General features: G+C 35.9%; 1 protein-coding gene across 3 annotated transcripts in view; it reads right to left on the reverse strand.

Annotated features, from left to right (window-relative positions):
• The window catches only part of GOSR1 (golgi SNAP receptor complex member 1), a 47,620-nt gene that overhangs the window by 14,817 nt on the left and 8,742 nt on the right, over positions 1-24,061 (reverse strand). For all 3 annotated transcript variants that reach the window (XM_007454246.1, XM_007454245.1, XM_007454247.1), the window contains exons 4-6: positions 23,826-23,933; positions 19,532-19,623; positions 16,200-16,274 (exon numbers count right to left, since the gene is read on the reverse strand). In XM_007454246.1, the coding sequence (XP_007454308.1) occupies positions 16,200-16,274; positions 19,532-19,623; positions 23,826-23,933 (275 nt within the window). The remainder of the gene's footprint in view (positions 1-16,199; positions 16,275-19,531; positions 19,624-23,825; positions 23,934-24,061) is intronic.

Below are 24,061 nucleotides of genomic sequence, written 5' to 3' on the forward strand. Positions count from 1 at the left end.
TTATAAAACTTCTATAAGTTCTGTATTTTATATTTAGGTCTATGATCTGTTTTGAGTTATTTTGGGGAAAGGTATAATAAGGTCAGTGTCTATATTCATTTTTTTGCATGTGGATGCCCAGTTGTTCTAACACCACTTGTTCAAAAGACTATCCTTTCTCCACAGACTTGCCTTTGCTCTTCTGTCAAAGATCATTTGACTATATTTGTGTGTCTATTTCTGGGCTCTCTATTCTGTTCCACTGATCTATCTGTCTGTTCTTTCACCAATACCACACTGTTTTGATTACAAACAATATACAATAGGAAGTCAAGTTTAAATGGGGAGACAGTTTTTGTTTCTCTTTTTCTCCCTCAAAGTATTTTAATAAACATTTTTGTGCAAAAACAATATTTTTTTAATGTCAACAAACTTGTTTAACTATAGCAGAAACAAAAAGCCTAAGAGAAAATGTGAGGAATCACAGTTTCCATCTGTTGTTCTTTAGATAAATGGTATATAAGGATTGAAATCCTAAAAACCTACCTGAATTATAAAGAATATGAAATATTAAGGAAGCATTTTCTAATTTGTTTCTGAGACCTCTAAAAATTTAACTTGTATATCAATATAAACTAATCTGCTTATGTAAATAAAAATGGAAATATACTTTTCATTGTATGTATATGTTTTTCTCTCTCACATACTTATAACTCAGAAAACAGTTCTTTCTTTCATAAATATAATCATAGAAATTCAACAGTATCAGCAATCATGACATTCATGAAACTATAAAGAATACAATGGCTAGTTGCTTTCTCTTACACCCTAGAACCTGAGTTTTATTAGTCAAGGCTCAAGCACTTGACTATATGAACTCAGCTCATGGAGTTGTCATAAGGCTCAAAAGCGACAGTGTAAACAAAAGTATTGTGTAAACTGTATAAGCCTACTGATACATGGCTCGTGTAGATCAAGGCACTTTCATGCCTCATAGTCTCTCTCTTGTTCTGCATCCCCTTTCCTGATTTTCAACATAAACTGCTTTCATTTCAAAGTCCAGTTCAGAAGTCATATCCTTTGGGAAGCCTTTCCCATTCTATCTATATGTCGGACAGAACTAATACTTCTTTATACTATAATGTGTTTTCATAGCTCCTTGCTCTTCATCAATTCCTTCGAGATTATAACAAGCATTTAAGATATATCAGACATCATACTATGCAATGGAGGAAAAATATTTTAAACGTGTAAAGCTTACGAAGTTTTTCACATATGTTATCTCATATATTTTAAAAAATATAATATTTTGGGGACTTCCCTGGCGGTCCAGTGGTTAAGACTTCACCTTCCAATGCAGGGGCTTTGGGTTCGATCCCTGGTCAGGGAGCTAAGATCCCACAGACCTCGTGGCCAAAAAACCAAAACATAAAACAGAAGCAGTATTGTAACAAATTCAATAAAGACTTTAAAAATGGTCGACATCAAAAAAAATCTTTAAAGAAAAATAATAATATTTTTAAAAGTATATGAGGGCTTCCCTGGTGGCGCAGTGGTTGAGAGTCCGCCTGTCGATGCAGGGGACACGTGTTTGTGCTCCGGTCTGGGAAGATCCCACATGCCGCAGAGCGGCTGGGCCCATGAGCCATGGCTGCTGAGCCTGCGTGTCCGGAGCCTGCGATCCACAACGGGAGAGGCCACAACAGTGAGAAGCCCACGTACCGCAAAAAACAAACAAACAAAAAAGTATATGAGATACTTTTAAAAATATAATATTTCACAGGATATCCTAATTATATGTTTATTATTTCTCTAACTAGACTGAGTTCCCACAGGGTAGAGACTGAGTCTAATTTATCTTAAATTCCCTAGAGTCTAGTACAGTATCTAGCATACAGAAGACATTCATTAAATGAATGAATAAGTAAATGAGACACTTGTTGGATCAATAAAATATCAATCAGGGCTTCCCTGGTGGCGCAGTGGTTGAGAGTCCACCTGCCAATGCAGGGGACAGGGGTTCGTGCCCCGGTCCGGGAAGATCCCACATGCCGTGGAGTGGCTGGGCCCGTGAGCCATAGGCCACTGAGCCTGCGCATCTGGAGCCTGTGCTCCGCAATGGGAGAGGCCACAATAGTGAGGCCCAAGTACCGCAAAAAAAAAAAAGAAAAAAAGAAAGCTAATGTTAATCTTGAATGCCAAGCGTTTACTATATTGTTCCATTCACAGATGTTATAATCTGACCACTATTTAATTGACTTGTATGGTATTAAATAATATATATAAACTATGTATACCAAAAACTTTTGGGAGAAAACCACTCCATCAAAAGGTCACTAAATGGGCTTCCCTGGTGGCGCAGTGGTTGAGAGTCCGCCTGCCAATGCAGGGGACGCAGGTTCGTGCCCCAGTCCGGGAAGATCCCACATGCCGTGGAGCGGCTAGGCCCGTGAGCCATGGCCGCTGAGCCTGCGCATCCGGAGCCTGTGCTCCGCAATGGGAGAGGCCACAACAGTGAGAGGCCCACGTACAGCAAAAAAAAAAAAAAAAAAAGTCACTAAATTACGGTGATCATATATCTCATATTTTTCAAATATGGTCATGGTCTGTTAATACATTAGAAATGCATTTCATCAAGACTATTCTGGCATCAAAAGTATTTCAAATTTTATTTAAGAAAGGTAAATTGACAGTGCATACAAAAGGTTTCCCCCTTCAGTATTTTCTTTTATTACTCTTATAACCCCCATTATGTTCTGCCTTATACAGAAATGCCTCACAGTTTACGAAGCCTTTTTACATGCATTAGCTCAGCAACTCTGTGAAGTAGATACCGTTCTTGGAGAGGTAGTGCAGTATAGCAGAAACAACACAATCAGAGGACATAGGTTTAAATCTCAGCTTTTACTAGGCATGTGACCTCAGGGAAATTTAACTAAAATCATGAAACAAACAAAAAGTGAAAAAAGGCTGGTGAATTTAAAAATTCAAAAACTCAAGTCTAAACATAGCCTAAGACATAAGAAAAGTTGTCAGCAGATAAAACTAAGTCTCCACCTGAGAATTTTCTTTACTCATTCGTGGACATATTTATACTGAAGTGTATAATTATAATACAAGTATGTGTGACATTTCAGATAACTCAATCATATCTGCTAAACAGTTAATGGATTGAAAACAAAACAAATTCTCAACTAAAATGTAACTGATCCTGTTTAAGTGTAATTTGCTTTGTACAACAGTCCCATATTTGAAAAGTTATATGAAACAAATTCTTTAGATTTTTAGAGTGCTTTTAATTTTGTAAAATGCCTTAAATCTTAAGTCATTCTTCCTCAAAATCATCTAACATAAGGGAACAGCTACTATCCCATTTTAAAGATGGAAAAAACAGAGAAAGGCCAGGTCACTTGCTTTTCAGAGAAGTGAAAAGTCACTGGTCTTTCAATTCTCATTAGCATTACACCATGCTGGCTCCCTAATACAAGAAAAAAGAAAGATTTAAAGAAGTAAATCACAGAGAAGGCAGTGTGATGTGGGACAAATATGGAAATAAGTTAGGAAATGTGGGTTTAGTAAGAGCTATACTATTCAACAGTTATGAGACCTTGTCCTCTCTGAATCTTGTTTCCTCATCTGTAAATAAGGAAGATGCTTGCCAGACTTTTATTATATACCACGTAAAAGTTTGATTTTTAAAAGGTGTTTCATGGAGAATTCATTTTGCAAAGCAAAAAAAATCACATCAATAATATCCCCTTCAGTTCTCAAAATCAGATTTCATATATACATAGCATTGTAACCAATACCTTATACACAGTATGTATTCAATAAATATTTGAGGAGTAAGTATATGAATGAAACAGATTTTCTACATTGGGGCACACATGTATATACACATATGTATATGAAACCAAAATTAATACATCTTCTACTTATATCCATTTATTCAAACAAGTAAATATTAAGTGCTCATGATATAACAGGAACTGGGGACACAACACACTGCCAAGAACTAGATGAACTAGGCCCTACCCTCAGGAAGCCTAAGAAGAGTCAGATAATTAAAAAAATAAACAAAAAGAACAAATTATTACAGATTCTCATAAATGCTATGAAGGAAACAAAAAAAAGTACTTTGTTAAATAATAATAAGGGAGAGTCTATTTCAGACAAGATAATTAGAAGAGGCCTCTTTGAAGAGGTGACAAGTGAGCTTAGACCATAAAGATATCAAGGAATAAGGTATATGAAAAGCTAAGAGAAGAGTATTTTAAGCAGATAAACCAAAATATAAGAACAAAGAAGCAAGAAAGGAAAAGCCTTTATATCTTTGGGAAAGGAATGAATAAAAACCAGTCAGGCTGGTACCTAATAAGTAGAGGGAGAGAGTGATACAGATGAAGGGATGGAAAGAGATAAAACAGGTAGTATGCTCGTTATGTAGGGCCTTATAGACCCATAAAAAGTTCATAATTCATTGGTAGGGGATGGAGGGAGGACTGAAATATTAAAGTAGAAGAGTCCACTTCAATAACTATCACTAGAAACAAGGATTTTGCTTAACTATACTACTTCTACGTCTATGGCTTAGATTATAGAAGAGAGTGTAGTAAACTCAAACTGAAGTGACTAAGTTGGTTGATAACTTCCCTGGAGCCCTGTATATGCCACATTCTCTTTCTTCTGATAACAAACTTTCCAGTCCATTGGCCACAAGGATGGATGTGTGACAGGCTGGGCCAATCACAATCACCTATCACCCTCTGGCCCAGGAATAAATGAAACAGAGCCATAGTCTTACATCTACAAAAGAAACTGAATTTGTAATTTAAATATCTTGCCACAAAGAAAACTCTAGGCTAAGATGGATTCAATAGTAAATTCTATCAAATATTTAAGGAAGAAAGAACACCAAGCCTGCACAAACTCTTTCAGCAAACAGAAAGAACTCATTTTAATGGTGCCAGTCTTACCCTTCCACTAAAACCAGGCAAAAACACCTCAAAGAAAAGAAAACTAAAGATATTCTTCATAAGCATAATGTAAAGATCCTTAAAATATATCCAGCAATATATAAAAGGGATAATAAATATATAATAAAGGGGGGTTATTCTAGGAATCAAGATTGGTTTAATGTTTGAAAATAATCAATGTAATTCACTATACTACAAAAAAGGAAAAAAATCTGATCAGTTCAACAGATTAAAAGATATGAAAAAATTCAACCCCATTCAAGATAAAAACTTTTAGCAAGAGAGAGCCTAGAAGGAATGACACTTCGATAGCAATAAGCATATCTAGCACCCAGATCTTAGTTTCTGAACCACTCTCCAATAAGAGGAACCAAGGCAGCTTGAAGAAGTGGTTGGTTCTAGAGCCAAGGCAGGGAAAATACAAGATGAGCCACAAACACTATCGTGCCAGATAGTACAGGAAGTGCTCAAAAAAAGGATGGGGCATGTCAAATGACAGAAGCTCATCTGCAGGAGCTCCCAATGGCCAAACGTGAAACAGTTTGAAGAACAAAATAATGATAGTGCTGGATTATAACCCAGAGTATGAAATAAGACTGAGTCTACCTGGTAATAAACAGTACCGTACAGTAAAGTACACAGAAGCACAACCACTTGTAGAGGATGCACGCACGTGACAATGTACATCAGACACGTGAACTAACTTACGTGATTGGACATGCGAACGCAGGTTCGCGTCTTTGAAAGTTCACAACTTGAAGGTTCGTATGTAGGGGACTTACTTATTGTTTCAGCACCATTTGTTGGAAATATTCTCCTTTCCCCCATTGAATTATGTTGGCACCTTTTGTTGGGAATTAATTGACCATATGTTAGTTGGTTTATTTCTGAACCCTGTTCTGTTCCATTAACCTATATAGGTTCCATCTTATGCCAGTAGCTTACTGTTGTAATGATTTGATGTTTTGATGATTATAGCTTTATAGTAAGTCTTGAGTTAAGATGTGCAAGTACTCTAACTTTGTTTGTATTTTCTGAATTTTTTGGCTCTTCCAGGTCCTTTGCATTTCCATATAAATTTTACAGTCAGATTGTAAAAAAATATGCTGGGAATTTAAATAAGATTACATTGAATCTATAGAACAATTTGGGGAGAACTGCCATCTTAACAGTAGCGTATCTTCCAATCCAGAAACATGGTATGTTTTCCATTTATTTAGGTCTCCTTTAATTTCTCTAAGCATTTTATGGTTTTCAACATAAAGGTCTTGCACAAATTATATTCAGTTTACTTTAAAATATTTCCTATTTGGGGATGTGTTGTAAATGGAATTTAAAAATTTTAATTTTCTAATTGTTTTTGCTAGTATAGCAATAGAATTTATAATTATATATAACCTTTCATCCTGTGACCTTGCTAAATTTATTTACTAATTTAACAGCTTCTAGGTAAATCCTTTGGGATTTTCTATTTACGTAATCTTGTTATCTGACAAAAATAGTTTTATTTCTTCCTTTCCAATCTGTATTCCTTTTATCCCTTTCCTCCCTTATTGCACTTGCTACGACCTCCAATACAATGCTGTAAAATGTGGTTAATGCAAACATTCTTGCCTTGTTTTATATTTTAGAGAGAAAGCATTCATCCTTAAGTCTGATATTAACAGTTTTTGTACATGCCTTTAATCAGGTTGAGGAAGAACCTTTTCCTTCCTATTTTGCTTACAGTTGTTTTTCTGTTGGTTGGTTTTTTTAGCTTTTTAGTTTGAAATAATTTTAGACTCACAGAAAAATTGCAAAAAATAGTACAGAGGATTCTCGTATACCCTTGACTCTGCTTTCCTAATGTTAATGTCTTACATAACCCTAGTACAATTATCAAAATCAGTGAATTTAACATTAGTACAATAATATTAACTAAACTACAGACTTTATTCACCAATTTTTCTACTAACCTTTTTTTTTAACATCTTTATTGGAGTATAATTGCTTTACAAGGGTGTGTTAGTTTCTGCTTTATAACAAAGTGAATCAACTATACATATACATATATCCCCATACCTCTTCCGTCTTGCGTCTCCCTCCCTCCCACCCTCCCTATCCCACCCCTCTAGGTGGTCACAAAGCACCGAGCTGATCTCCCTGTGCTATGCGGCTGCTTCCCACTAGCTATCTATTTTACATTTGGTAGTGTATATATGTCCATGCCACTCTCTCACTTTATCCCAGCTTACCCTTCCCCCTCCCCGTATCCTCAGGTCCAATCTCTAGTAGGTCTGCATCTTTATTCCTGTCTTGCCCCTAGGTTCTTCTGACCATTGTTTTTTCTTTTTTTTAACTTTTTAGATTCCATATATATGTGTCAGCATAACGTCCCTTTTTATGATCCAATTCAAGATTTGCATTTAGTTGTCACGTCGCCTAAGTCTCCTTCAGTCTGTGACAAAATGGCCTAACCTTAATTTGTCATGAGATATATCAGACAAACCCAAGTTGAGGGACATTCTACAAAAATAACTAGTACTTTCAAGTGTTATGGTCATGACCTTATGCAGTTTTCGCAAGAATACCATACAGTGATGTCAGGCCCTTGAAGCATCATATCAGGCTGTATATCATGTCAATATGTCTTATTACTGATGTTAACCCAGACTGCTTAGTTAAGGTGGTGTCTGCCAGGTTTCTCCACTGTAAAATTACTATATTTCCTATTGTAATGAATTAACGTAGGGGAAGATGCTTTGAGAGTATGCAGGTACCCTGTTTCTCCTCAAAATTCCCACTAATTTTAGCATCCATTTAGTGAATCTTTCTTTCCCATTATTAGTGTGCTGTTTACCTACTGATTTTCTATTTCTATCAGTCCTTGTACATTTATTAACTGGAATTCTATAAGAATATTAGGAGCTTTAATATTCATATTCATAGCAGCTTTACTTGTATAACAGCCCCAAATTGAAAACAACCCAAAATATCCATCAATGGGTTAATGGATAAACAAATTGTGGTATAGCATCATAAAATGGAAAGTACTCAGTTATAGAAAGGAACTGACTACTGATATAAAAAACATATAGATGAATCTCAGAAACACTACGACCTCTCAGTTCATCCCTCCACTGTTTTCTCTTGCTCCCTATGAGGCTGCCCTTTCAGGGGCATGAGTAAGGCCTGTAATCTGGGAGAGGGTTTGTAGACAGGCAATAAATGAATGATATTTCTAATATATCTACATTGATCATTTATCAGGAATGATACAGATTTTTTTTTAAAAAAAGATATGATCATAAGTTTCAAGTTTCATCTTTTCCCAAAACCTTTTCTTATGTCTACTTTAGTGAATACCTACTCATCCTTCAAGACTCAAATCAAATGCTTTATTTCTATAAAGCCCTTTCAGAAGCTTTAGAGTTAATCATTCCCTTTAATGTGATACTATAGTGGTATGCACAAACGTCTCCATACATTAAACTTAATTATGATGCACTGTAATTACCTGTTAACATTTCCCTTCTGCCCCCCGACTCCCATCCTAGTGGAGCTCATTAAAAACAGGGCAGAACATCACTAGGCTTTATCTCTTCTCTATCTCCAACACCCAGTACAATGCTTTCCACATTGTAGATGCTCAACAAATGCTTGGTAAAACAATGAAAATTGAATATATATATACCACATCTTCTTTAACCATTCATCTATTGATGGGCACTTAGGTTGTTTCCATATCTGAGTTATTGTAAATAATGCTGCAATAAACAGAGGGGTGCATCTACCTTTTTGAATTAAATTAGTGTTTTCATATTCTTTGGATAAGTACCCAGAAATGGAATAGCAGGATCATATGGTAGTTCTACTCTTAATTTTTTGAGGAATCTCCATTCTGTTCTCCATAGAGGCTGTACCAATTTACATTCCCACCAACAGTGTATGAGGGTTCCCTCTTCTACACACTCTTACCAACATTTGTTATTTCTTGCCTTTTTTATAATAGCAATTCTAATAGGTATGAGGTAATATCTCAATGGATAAAGAAGATGTGGTATATATATATATACACACACACACACACACACACACACACACACACACACACACAATGGAATACTATGCAGCCATTAAAAAAATGAAATATTGCCATTTGTGACAACATGGGTGGACTTTGAGCGTATAATGCTAAGTGAAATAAGTCAGATGGAGAAAGACAAATACCATATGATTTCACTCATATGTGGAATATAAAAAATGCAAACAACAACAAAAAACCAAAATAAATGAACCAAACAAAACCAAATACATAGATACAGAGAACAGAGTAGAGGTTACCATAAGGGAAGGGAAGGGGAAGGTAAAATGGGTAAAGGGGATCAACTGTGTGGTGGCAAATGCGAACTAAATTTTTGGTGGTAAGCAAGCTGTAGCATATACAGAAGTAGAAATATAATGTTGTACACAAAAAACTTCATTATATAATGTTATAGACCAATGTTACCTCAATAAACAACAATAACAACAAAAACTGATACAAAAAATTATATGTGCATTCAGATAAATGCAAAGAAACAGATGGAATGCAACTGGAATTTGAAAACTATCTAAAAATGAAGTTTAGAAATAAACAAACTACTTATTATACTAATGAAAATACAATGAGCAATAAATGAAGAGAATGATTTAAAAACACACTCTGAGCTTTAATAGATAATCAGGGTTAGCTGATAGTTATTTATTCCTACATACCATTTTGGCACTGAAGGGCCCCAGAGGGCTGGAGTCTCTGTCACCTAGCTCTAGGTACACAATTCTGGTTACTAGTCTACTTTTCTGTTCTAATGCTGCTACGGGCAAGAATGGCTCAATGTAATTTGAGAACTGGTCTACTACATGTCAGGCACTGTACTAGGCAAAAACTTTACACATTACCTCTAATTTTAAGTGTTTTAACACTGTGCAAAGTAAGAATTCAATTTTCCCCATTTAAGACAGTAGAGAGTCAGAGGGTTTAAGGCCCTTGCCCCCAAATTTACAGTTCACACCAGGATTTAAACTCAGATCTGTTTGGCTTCAAAACCCATTTCCTATCTATTATACCAATTTAAGGAATAAATCCATTAAGGTATCTTAGTCAAGATAAAAGTGGAAAGTTAATAATAGGAAAAACTAAAGTGTCTATTTATATGTTCTATTGACGTAATCCAACTAAATGAAATGATAATTTAGGAACTGACATATTATGTAATATTTTCAATATTTTGACTACTTTGAAATACTGCCAAAGATCTGTTTAAAATGTCAAGAATTTTTAAGGTGATGTGCTTAATATAACCAGTTTGCAATTCCAGTTGTAATCATGCCATTCCCACAAATCAGAGCACTTCCATGAAAACAAACATAGCCTCTAAGTATGGATGAAATTCCTCAGCTTACCTTCTTAGCTGGGTCTATATAATTTCAGAATTTGTTCCTCTTTCTTCAACTCTCTCATTAATTTTATTATTCTTGGCAGTATAAAAATCTCACCAGTTGGGCTTCCCTGGTGGCGCAGTGGTTGAGAGTCCGCCTGCTGATGCAGGGGACACGGGTTTGTGCCCCGATCCGGGAGGATCCCACATGCCGCGGAGCGGCTGGGCCTGTGAGCCATGGCCGCTGAGCCTGCACGTCCGGAGCCTGTGCTCCGCAATGGGAGAGGCCACAACAGTGAGAGGCCCGCGTACCGAAAAAAAAAAAAAAAATCTCACCAGTTGCTTTTCCTATAAATTTTTGAATGAAAATTTCAATTTCTTTCAATTTCTCTTTGCTAGGTCTTCTTTATAGCTGCCATCTCTGGGGAGGAGGAATTGTTATGATGCGTGTCGATGACAAATAACTGGGCTAATGTGAGAGGGTAGATGACAAGTTTCACTTGGTGGATTAGCTCTAATTAATTTCTGCCTGGAGAACACTATGTAAAGGATTCTGAGGCTACATCAGAAGGCAGCTAGGAAGGAAACAAAGAGTAGTAAGAAAGGCAAGTGGAGAACCAGTAAATTTCAGTGTTACAGTGGCCTAGGTTTTCAAGGAGGGAAGAGATTAAGAGTATCAAGTGAGGCAGAGCAGTCAAACAATATTAGATTTGGCCTTCAGGAGCTCATTGATGTCCCCAGTGACAACATGCTCAGTAGACTGTGAGGGAAGAAGTCAATAGGCTAAGGAGGAAATGAGTACTGACACAGAGACAGCAAGTGTATTCATAAACTAGAGAGACAGAGCCAGTATAGAAGATGACTGAAGAGTAAAATAGCTGAGGTAGCAGGTAAGGACAGAGATAGAAGCCAGACGGATGTATTAGCCTTCCCAGGAAAAAAACTAGTCCTCTAAAAACTACAGGAAAGGGGTAAAGAAGGGTATTCCTGTATGTGAATTTGTACTAAGGAGAAAGAACCTTAAAAATTCAATGAAGTAGGAGTTAAGGACCTCTCTTTTAGGTGGAGGGACCAGAAAGTCAAGAAGGGGAATGAGACATTTTGGTAAAGTTCTTTTTCTTTTTTGGCCGCGCTGTGGCATGTGGGATCTTAGTTCTCTGACCAGGGGTCGAACCCGTGCCCCCTGCATTGGAAGCGCAGAGTCCTAACCACTGGACCACCAGGGAAGTCCTGGTAAATTTCTTGAAAAGAATGAGAGACAACTAAACTGGGTCAAGCAAGCAAAAGGTACTGGGCAATGCTGAATACTCAGACGAGGCTAGAAATAATGAATCTAAAACAAAGTTAATCTGTATATTGGGTGCTTTCTCTTTAACCCGTAAATAGAGGAGTAGAACAGTAGACTGTGGATCGGGTTGGCATTTTACTAGGGTACAGAAAAAGACAGGAGCACAGAAAAGGCCAAATGTTGGGAATATTTCAGTTGATCAACTATGAGATCCAATATAGCAAGGTAGGAGAGGTTAAAGGTAAGAAGAAAAATATAAAAGAGAAGCTAGTGACACTGCAGATAGGCTTGGAAGAATAAACTGTGTTGGTCAGAGTGAAATGTTAGAGCTGAAGATTTTTGAAGTGGTACAATCACAGATGAGAAGATGGAGGCAGCAGCCTTGGTAAAGGGTGGCTAATTTTCACGTGGAGGTGATGATCACTGGCAGTAAAGAAGTCCAGCAAGAGGCTAGGCTCGTTCTACTTGTGTATACTTATGTCCTTAATCCAAGTTTCTCACCACTACTCTGAAATTTGTCAACTTCATTAAGGTAAATGTAGAAGACATGTTTTATTCAAAATGACAAAATTCTTCTAAAGAAAAAGCTGTAAAAACAGTAATAATACAATCAGCCCCACACCCTTTAAAAATAAATATGAAGAGAGATAAGATCATACAGGCAAATGTTCTTTAGAGGGGAAAAAAAAGAACTTTGAAATATAAAACTAACTCAGATACTCCTTTCAAAAAGGAAAATATAAGGGAGCAACGAAAGAGAACAAACATATAAAGGAAATTAATCTAAACAGCAACCAAAGAGCTCACAGGAATGCATCCACAGTACAGCAAAACACAAACAGCTACAAGCTTGACACTCATTCAAAGCCAGCATTTTCTTCTGACATACTGAGACTCAGAGAAAGAAAAGTTAAAAAAAAAAGCTAGGGACTTCCCTGGTGGCGCAGTGGATAAGAATTCGCCTGCCAATGCAGGGGACACGGGTTCGATCCCTGGTCAGGGAAGATCCCACATGCTGTGGAGCAACTAAACCCATGTGCCACAACTACTGAGCCTGCGCTCTAGAGCCCACAAGCCAGAACTACTGAGCCCGCAAGCCACAACTACTGAGCCCGCATGCCACAACTACTGAAGCCTGAGCACGTAGAGCCCGTGCTCTCCAACAAAAGAAGCCACTGCAATGAGAAGCCAGCGCACTGCAATGAAGAGTAGCCCCCACTCGCTGCCAACTAGAGAAAGCCCACGCGCAGCAACAAAGACCCAACGCAGCCAAAAATAAATAAAATTAAATCTTAAAAAAACAAACAATGAAAGCTAGCTTATCCACCAAATAGGAAGAGAAATTACTAAGATAAACCGCTACAAGCTAACATTTATTTTTAGACAAAAAGAATATTAAGAAGAGCTTTAAAAGCAATTCATTACAAAGTCAGTTTTTTTAAAATAAAGTTTACCATTCATTTATAAAAATTGCTTTACTCTTTTTCAAGACAAAAACATGGACTTTTTTTTTTTTTTTTTGCGTTACGCGGGCCTCTCACTGTTGTGGTCTCTCCCGTTGTGGAGCACAGGCTCCGGACGCGCAGGCTCAGCAGCCATGGCTCACGGGCCTAGCCGCTCCGTGGCATGTGGGATCTTCCCGGACCAGGGCACGAACCCGCATCCCCTGCATTGGCAGGCGGACTCTCAACCACTGCGCCACCAGGGAAGCCCAAAAATATGGACTTTGGAAGCAAGTTGTAGAAATTTACATTAACATGAAAAAAATATTTTATGAAGAATCAAATAAAAATGTAAATATGCTTTTTGCCATAAAAAGTATGACCCTACTGCACAAAATCAAATGAGTTACCTGAGTTACTGAGTAGTTTAAAAAAAAAACACCTTTATTCATGAAAGATCAAACTAAAAAGTACCCTAACAGCAAATCTGGCCTCTTCATTACAAATGGTCTTGCTGCAATACATAATCTCTTGCTGTCCATTTCACTTTTAGGTTAATTTAACTATTACTACTTCTTCTTTTTTAAAATTTTTTTGGCCACTCCATGTGGCTTGTGGGATCTTAGTTCCTGGACCAGGGATCGAACCTGGGCCCACAGCAGTGAAAGCTCACGTCTTAACCACTGGATCACCTATGCTTCTTGTGCTTGGCTGTTTGACCTATGTTTTCTCTAATGAAAATATATTCCTTATTTTAAAAAAAATCTATTGCCTGAGAATTTTCGCCTATCTTCAGGGCATGAGTTAGAAAAAAATCAAGTAACTGTTCCTGAGAGCACTGGTAGAATATGCTACTAATGGGACTCTAAAGTAGCAAAACTTTAGAGGGAATTTTGACAATCCTATATCAAAAACTTTAAAAATGAATATATTTTTTAATCCTGCAATGCCAATTCTAGGAATTTATCATAAGGAAATAATTATGGATACATGCAAAGACTTCAGCATGTACAATAATAAAAACTAGAAATAATCCAAAAGGCCAACACTCATTAGGTTACATGAATTATGGTTTATCTGTATTATAGGATATGTACACTATTAAAAGTTAAAAGAACTATTCAAAAACAAACAAAAAAAATTGTCAAATAACATGGAAAAATGCTCACAATCTACTGATGAGTAAAAAATGGTATCGCATCTGTACTGATAAGCGTTTCAAATTGTCTTTTCTGTGTTGCTAAATTATTCATACTTTCTAAAATGAGTATTACAAAAAGTACGTACAGCTTTTATGTTAAAAAGTTATTCTAAAAAAATTCTTCCTCAAAGCACTTAGCAAATGAAAGAGACAACATTGAAAAAGAGAAACTTTTTCATATCATTATTACTTTGTATATATGTTAGTCCATAATTTTTTATTATTTTATTACTTAACAAGTATTTGTAATTTACAAAATATTCATTTTTCTAAAACATATTTGGAAGCTCTGTGTTTTAATACTGAAAGCAATGACTAAACTCTTGTTATTGAGTTTAAGCCTTAGTGTTAACAATTCCCCTCAATTATCAGCTCATGTTCCACTCAACTTCATCCTGCCTCAGTTTCTCTCTGTATGGAGTAAGCACATACTAACTTCTCACAAGAATGCTGAAAGGAATATATGTAAAGTATATCATACATAAAATCACCTGGGAAACAAAATGGTTTTGATTGCCAATCTTCTTATCATTTTTATAACCCTAAACAAATTATTTAAGCTGTGTGTCCCTGAACTATTATATTTATTTTCCTGTAAAATGGACAATATGAAACTCCTGAAAGGTTTTCTTTGAATTACTAAAATGAATGCAAAACTAAAATTTTTCATATAAAATTTATCATAAACAGTGTGTTCTGAAATAATGACATAAAGAATATCAATTTATATAATAACTCTGATATACTCTTTTCAGCATCAAAACATCCTTAAAGTAATTAAACTATTGCATTTCTGTTTAACTTCTTTTGGGGTTGATCAATATAAAAATGTTAATGCAAGCTAATATTTATTTTTATGCTACTTGAGTATCTTATTCCTTACTCTGTACCCCAAGAATATATTAATATAGTTTTGGATATAACGCAAAATTCTTTTTATGGTGGTCTCTATCAAATACAAAAAGAACTACCAAAGCTATAAATTACTATAAGCTAAACATATTCTAGGAAAGGCTGCCCCCTTGTGCCAATCAATAATATTTAACATATTAAGAAATAACAACTTTCTGACACCAGAAGCACTCAGATTTCTACTAAAAAGGTCTTCATCTTTCCATATTCTGATTTCAACAGCTCATATTTAAAGTGGTAATCTTTAAAGAAAAACAAATTGAACAGCACATTAAGCTCATATGGACATGACTAATTTATGACATTCAGCAGCAAATATCAACATAATTCATATCATTTAACTGTCATGGATATTAGCTGCTCAAGTGCTTAGAGGCTAAGCTCAGAGAGAGAAGTAGTTTTCTGATCCTTAAGTTCTATAACAAAATACAAAGAAAGTAATTAAAGAAACCAGTGTATTTCAGAAGAAAAATAGATAAAGCAGGGATAGAGTATGGTGGCGTGTGTGTGTGTGTGTGTGTGTGTGTGTGTGTGTGTGTGTGTATCTTCTTCTGAGTTCTTTGAAGATAAGATATTTTCTTTGAATTTGATGTATGGCCAATTACCCTTTGTAAAGCTTCTTGACATATATAAGTGGTATCAGGCCATTCAAACATAAGTCAGTATCAATATTATTACTATTATTATTACCAGTAATCTATAGTAGTGGACAAAGTATTACAGCAATAGACTTGCTAAAGAAAACAAACATTAAGGCAATAAAACACATATTACAGGTAACAAGTAAGTAATGAATGCATATTTTGTATATCTGATAGCATCATATCGTTCCTAATTATGGTCAGAACAGTTGCAATTCTATTTCTACCCAATAGGATCATTAGAAGAATTAAATGAATTAGCATTGATAAAGCACTTACTATAATAAACACCATAAAATGTTTGCTATATATGTAAATAAGTAGGTACTATATAGTATGCATTTTTTTCAATAATACCTACTTTCGAAGGTGGTCATGTTCTTTCAAAAATAGTTCAGTTCTTCTGTTGTTTACTCCAGACCCACTTTTATATGACCTAGAACAAAAATAAAGAAAACTTAAGAACATTTTTGGTACATGTTATAAAAAAGGATTAAATGATTGACTCAAGTAATATCCAAAGTGGACAAATTGAGCCTCTCCGTAGTTCTGAATAAACAATTAAAATGTATAATCCTTTTCATTTCCTTCTAAAAATAGCATCTATCATAAATAGATAAATATGAATGGCTCTCTAACTTAGGCCTAAGAGTTTATTATTTTTCACCAAAATAATCCAACATTCTTAAACAAAAATCTTACTTTTTCCTTTTTTTGATTTTATATACATTTATTAATAACTTTTCTAAAAGTGTTTATTTTGTATCAGTTGCCAAAAACTCCGACTCACTAAAAGTACATGAAAAGAGAATATACATTCATTCGTTTATTCATTAACTCAGCAAATATTTACTCAACATTTGTGAGGTACCAGACATTATAATAGTAAAACATGCTACCTAGCCACAAGTTGGTCATAGACAGTTTAGAGAGGTACATAAATTATATAATTGTAATTCAGTGTAATAGGAACTATTATGATAACAGTTATATACAAAAGAAGAGAGTAGTCATTTCTATAGGGCAGGAGGTAGATTAGAGAGACTGTGAGAAATACAGAAACATTCTTAAAGAGAGAAAATCCTTAAAGGGTACCCTGTAAAACGAGTGATAATTTAGTTATAAAAAGTGGAAGATTATTCCAGGAAGGAAGGAGAGCGTGTGCAGCATCATGAGGTGTGGAAGAACAGAGTGTCTTCAGAAAACTTTGCATTGTCCATCTTGAAGAGTAAGGTTTGGGAGGATACTGTAAAAGATGAGGAAAGCAGAGGCCTTTAAAGCCATTATTTTTCCTTTCTTTGTCTATTATCTCCTATATCTTTATTTTCCCCAAGTGGGAATAATACTTTGTTGGGGTTTTTTTTTTGGCCGCATTGGGTCTTCATTGCTGCGCACGGGCTTTCTCTAGCTGCAGTGAGTGGAGGCTACTCTTCATTGCAGTGCTCGGGCTCTAGATGCACGAGCTTCAGTAGTTGTGGCTCTTGGGCTTGGCTGCTCCGATGCATGTGGGATCTTCCCGGACCAGGGCTCGAACCCGTGTCCCCTGCATCGGCAGGCAGATTCTTAACCACTGCGCCACCAGGGAAGTCCGGGAATACTACTTTGGATTGATTACTACACAGCACATGGAGTGGGGAAGCTATTGAAATGGAATGTTTCCCTTCACAACGATACATGCAGTCCATCAACTGAAGCCTAAGGAACACAAAAAAGGAAGCTAAAGATCTGCCAGTTGTGGCATACTTAAGGATTTCTATCCTGGTCTTAAGTTCATTACAATTTACTAGAAAACGCTTTGTATCATTACTATCAACACTTACACGTTTCAGTTCCTTACTTACAAAGTATCAAGAACAAAATAAAAAATTTAAGTAACTGCACATACACTGCAGTAAGACAAAAGAGGGTCATGCTGCTAAAACTGAACCACTGGCTGAGAGTAGGGCTGATGTGCAAAGTGCAGTGGGAAAGAAAACACCAGGAAAAGCAGCATGATATAACCAAGAACACACTGGACTTGGAAGACTGATGACTAGCCAGTTAACCTTAGATAACTCTTAATACCTAGTTTTATAAAATGGGACTAATAATTTATATCTATACCAAAAGATTATATGAAGCCAAAAAAGAGAGAATATATGAAAAAGCAGTGTGTAACTGCAGAAAAAATTCTTAAATGTCAGTTATTACTACTATATCTCATTTCACTAATCATATTCTGCCATGTATTATATTGGGTATGTGCCTTACTCCCCTCTAGCATCTAGAGGGCCATGTTGATCTTTTCATTTCTACCTTCTACTGTGACTGACATATTATCTTACTCATGGTTGGTAGTCAGGAAATAGTTTAGTAAATGGATGAACATGTTTCTTTTATGATCATCTTTTAGAAAACAAGTTATTACATTGGAATGTAGTCTAGCAATTCCCACAAATTGCATGGTAGTTAAAAGCCTACACATCAAAGGCTGTCCGCTACACTGATTCTCAACGCATTCTTTAAAATACCTATGTAAATAGACTATACAGAAAATAGACACAAGACTTATATATGTGCCAGAGAACTAAAAATATTCCAAAATTCCTAATATGGCAAAAATGTTTCACTTTTTTCACTCCTATGTTATACAAAGTACATATGACTAAATATAAGAAACACAGATAAAACAGAGACAAACAATAAAAATTAATTTTCCAAGATAATTTCTGGAGGTAGAAACACAACTGGTGACTGGATAATCCTGCTTTAGAGTTTTGGACAAAAATTTTGCATGGGATGAATATTAAATGATCTCTCCTGCAAAACTGTCTTACTGTTACAACAAAATAAAGGAACTCTAAGAAAATGTTTATCAGAGTACATATGATATGTATCAGTTCATGATATGGTAGTACACATCATAGTTCATGAAACGTAAGTATCATACTTATGAAACTTATGAAACTTAAGCTCATCACAAGTGAGACAATGATAGGCATCAACAGATGATCCAAAAGTGGGAAGTCTGCAGCTTTAATTAGATGCCCAATGGATTTAACCCTGTCAGTCATGTACAGCTGCGAAAAGCATTTTGAAAATGTGTATAAAATGCTAGAATATATTATTAAAGGTGAGGTAAAGGCATGGAAGAAAAGAATACATTTTTAAAATTATGGGTTAAGAGCAGCATAAAAATGTTGGGAGTCTTTAAATAATTTGACTAAAGTTATGAGTCTGTATAAAATCTGGAAAAAACAGATTTCAGATTCCAGGGAAGTAAAGGCTACTTTGATAGCTACCTAAGTATTGATATGTAATTGCTGGGGCAAGGGAGAGGGTAGAGGGATAGAGGGTAATCAGGAAGGGAAACACGGACAGCTTCATTTATTGGTAACGTTATAATGCTTAAGGTGGGTGGTAGGAGATCAGAGAAGAACTCACGAAGACATCATCTAAACTGGACTTTGAATTAAGACAGGAAAGTCAAGGTTGGCAGGAGCCAATGATAAAACTAGGGGAAACTGGAGATAAGACCAGCAAATTAGATTAGGACTATACTGGAGCAGCAATGTTTAAAGAACAGTGAAATGGGAATTAGAAACCTTGAAATCTAAACCATGGTTCTGCCATTCAATTTGCTGTTAATCACGGATATACTCTAAATCTGATTCTGAATAAACATCCTACAAAAAAATATAAAAGGTAACTTACTCAATATCCTTTCGTACTGATCCCATGAGATTCTCCCTTTCCCGTATTGCCACAAAGTTTGCTTTGGTTTTATGGAATTCATGTGTATAATCCTGCAATCAATCAACATCTAGAATCAACACTAGCTAACTATAAATTTTCATCTTATTGAGCCAGTTATGTATTGTTATATTACAAATTTCTGCCCATAAAACTGCTATTTAAGAAATCAAATTGCCAAGAGGTAAAAATAACATTATAATCACTTTCCTGAAGAGTGACCAACTTCTTTCAAATGAAAACAATTTGGAGCTAGGGTAACAGTGCCACTAAATCACTATCCTTTGTATTCCCTAATACCTTGTCTTATGGGGCAGAATTGTAAAGAAAAAATAATTCTCATAACATGACTTCAAATAGCCTAGGATAAAACTTAAGAGGCTCCTTCTACTCATCAGTGCATCCAATGGGGCTTATTTTCAAATCTCACCTTTTTGGAACTCCTGCAGAAATTTAATTCCTAAACTAATCAAAAGAAGAACAGAAGAGAGTTGTAAAGAATAAAATAATTTTTAAATATTTTCCTTTCTTTTTCTACCATATTTTTGAGTTGTTAAGGAGTATTCATTACTTTAAAAAATTCAGATCAGTATATAAAAAAGATAAAAAACATAATGCCACCTCCCAGAGAGCCCTTTTGTTTTGTTTTGTTTTGTTTTGTTTTCTTTGGGGGTTTTTTTGCGGTACGCGGGCCTCTCACTGTTGTGGCCTCTCCCATTGCGGAGCAACAGGCTCCGGATGTGCAGGCTCAGCAGCCATGGCTCACAGGCCGAGCCGCTCCGCGGCACGTGGGATCTTCCCAGACGGGGGCACGAACCCGTGTCCCCTGCATCGGCAGGCAGACTCTCAACCACTGTGCCACCAGGGAAGCCCCCAGAGAGCCCTTTAAAAACAAAAATAATATATGAACATGGGGTACCATGAACTAAAAGAGCACCAAAAAGAACAGAAGTAAAAAACCATCTTGCTCCACAGTTCTTAATATTATGATCACTTTCTTTCAGTTTCTTTCAGGAAATATGTTTCTGCATATATGAGTTTATTATTTCTTTCATTTATGATAAAGAAATCATACTATATTCTGCTGCAACCTTGTTTTTTGTAGTTCATAAAGTATCAAGTAATCCTTCCATATCAGCAAATTGAAATCTACATTCTTTTTAATATTTAATAGTTAATTTTTAAATTATGACTATAGTAATTTAATAAATTTTCTACTGATAAACATTTTAGTTGCCTTTTTTTTTGCTGTTAAAAAAATGCTTCAGTAAACATTCTTGTGTATATATTTTATTGAACTAAATGTATTTAAAGGGTAAATGCCTAGCAGAATAACTGGGTCAAAGAATCTTACATGAATTTGATAGTGTTGAAATGCCTTCTAGAAAGACTACACCAACTTACATGCCCAGCAAATGGATGAGTGCCCATTTTTCTACACTCCTGCCAACAATGGGTTATAAATGCTTCAATATTTGCAAATTTGACAGGTGAAAAATCATATCTCATTTTTTTTTCCATATCTCATTTTGATTTGTATATTTTCATTTGGGAATGTGGCTGACCATATTTTTATGATTTTGGCCACTCATTTTCTGTAAACAAGTTCATATCCTTTGCCCATTTTTCTACTGGGTTGCTTTTTTCTTATTTCTATTATCTCTGTATATTAAGCAGACTAGTCATTTATTATAGTTTCTGGTATCAGGTCTTGCTTAGGGAAGTCCTTTACTACCCCAAAATGTACAATTTCACCCATGCTTTACTCTGAAATTTTATTGTTTCTTTTTCTACACATAAATCTTTGATCCATTTGGAATTTACTCTGGATAGGAGGAATGAGACAGAAATTGAGGGTTTTTTCCCCTCAAATAATTAGCGAATTGTTACAGCTTTATTTATTTTATAATCCCTCTTTTCTCCATTGATTCAAAATAGCACCTTTATCAGAAAGTAAATTTTCATGCATGTTTGAGTCTATAATATGAACTCTATTGGTCTACTTTTTCTCCAGAATCAAACTTTTAATTATTTTAGCTTCTTAACAGGTTTTAACAGGTGGCAGAATTAAGCATCCTTTACTACTTATCTGCATTTTCACATGGGTTTTTTTTCTTGGTTATTCTTATATGACTATAATTCCAAATAAACTTTGGTGTCATTTTGCTGTTTTTAAAAAAATGAAACAAACAAAAACCCCTGTTATTTCCACTGGGATAACATTCAATATATAGGCTGATTTAGAGAAATCTTCCCATCCAAAAGCAGAGTAAGGGCTTCCCTGGTGGCGCAGTGGTTGAGAGTCTGCCTGCCAAAGCAGGGGACACAGGTTCGTGCCCCGATCCGGGAAGATCTCACATGCCACGGAGCGGCTAGGCCCGTGAGCCATGGCCGCTGAGCCTGCACGTTGGAGCCTGTGCTCCACAACGGGAGAGGCCACAACAGTGAGAGGCCTGCATACCGCAAAAAAAAAAAAAAAAAGCAGAGTAAACTTTCTTTTATGTTCCTCAGTAGAGTTTTATACATATAAATCCTATACATTCTTATTAAATTATGCATAAAATTTTTATAGTTTCTTCCATTGTACTTTCTAACAGATTACTGTTTGTATGTAGGAAAACTACTTGCTTTTATATATTAATTTTATAAGTCATCAACTTACTGAATGTTTCCAATTTTTTTTTTAGTTAGTTTTCTTGGTTTGTATTAGCTATATAATCTTATCATTACCACAGAATACAGATTTTGTCTCCCTTTTCAGTATTTATATCTTGTTCTTTTTATTGTGTAACTGAACAACCAAGAACTTCTAAACAATGTTAAACATCTATGGGGACTGCGGGTATTCCTGTCTTGCTTTTTTTTTTTCAAATAAATTTATTTATTTACTTTTGGCTGTGTTGTGTCTTTGTCGCTGCACATGGGCTTTCTCCAGTTGCCGCGAGCAGGGGCTACTCTTTGTTGCAGTGTGCAGGCTTCTCATTGCGGTGGCTTCTCTTGTTGCAGAGCACAGGCTCTAGGCGCATGGGCTTCAGTAGTTGTGGCATGCAGGCTCAGTAGTTGTGGCTCACGGACACTAGAGCGCAGGCTCAGTAGTTGTGGCACATGGGCTTAGTTGCTCCACAGCATGCAGGATCTTCCTGGACCAGGGATTGAACCCATGTCCCTTGCATTGGCACACAGATCCTTAACCACTGAGCCACCAGGGAAGTCCCTCCTTGTCTTGTTTCTTTTTTCCAGTGGGAAAACTTTTAGTGCTTTATTATTAAGCATTATGACAGATTTTAATCTGATGTACACATTTTTGCATTAGGTAAATAAAGTATCCTTCTAGTCCTATTTTTAACAAGTTTTAAAAATTAGAAATGGTGGAATTTTTTCAATATTAAAAAATTTGGGGACTTCCCTGTTGGTGCAGTGGTTAAGAATCCTCCTGCCAATGCAGGGGACACAGGTTCGAGCCCTGGTCCAGGAAAATTCCACGTGCCACAGAGCAATTAAGCCCATGCGTCACAGCTACTGAGGCTGTACTGTAGAGCCTGTGAGCCACAACTACTGAGACTATGTGCCACAACTACTGAAGCCCGTGTACCTAGAGCCTGTGTTCCACAACAAGAGAAGCCACTGCAATGAGGAGCCCACGCACTGTAACGAAGAGTAGCCCCTGCTCGCCGCAACTAGAGAAAGCCCGCGCGCAGCAACGAAGACCCAACGCAGTCAAAAAAAAAAAAAAAGAAAAAAAAAAAGAAAAAAAATTTGCCTTCCTATTTGTACCACTATATTTTTAACACCTCCCATGTAAATCTTTAAAAGTTTTTTCATTTTATTGGTATACTTTTAATATTTTTCTCAAACAATACACTAAATATAGCAAATTACTTCTCTTCCATGTTATCTTCAAAGCCTGATGAAAGTATACTCTAAACCACCATATGACTGCTTACGCGTGACCACTGGCTATTTCACTGTTTCAGCTAGCTAGCAAGATCTTCCACAGTAGAAGTATACTTACCTACTCCTGAATATTATTCAATTTTACCAGGCAAAAGCAAGAGCTGCTAACCATTTTCAGAATTTTATAATATCAAGAAAAAAAAAGTAAAACAGGACAAACTTCTATAGCATAGCATTTATCCTCTTACAAGATTTTTCCCTTTGTTCCCCTACATACACGTGAACACACGCTATTCATAGAGTAAAAAAAAACCCTAAAACTTCCTATAGTAGCATAAAAATCTCAAGTCCAATGTACTACCTGCAATATGTCTCTATGTCGCTGTAATGTATGCATCAATGCCGCATTCAAGGAGGGGACACCAGCACTGTTGGTATATTCTGCCATTTTATCATTTACTCCTGTAAGCTAAACCAGAAAAAAAAAGAAATAAAAAGAAAACCAATAAAAATATTTTAGAAAGCACTGTAAAGAGATAAAAGTAAATTATATGCCTATATGCCTTTCTGGCTAACAGCAAAAAACAAAAACAAAAC

The sequence above is a fragment of the Lipotes vexillifer genome, unplaced genomic scaffold, assembly GCF_000442215.2.
Source record: "Lipotes vexillifer unplaced genomic scaffold, Lipotes_vexillifer_v1.1 scaffold680, whole genome shotgun sequence".
NCBI classification, from domain to species: Eukaryota; Metazoa; Chordata; class Mammalia; order Artiodactyla; family Lipotidae; genus Lipotes; species Lipotes vexillifer.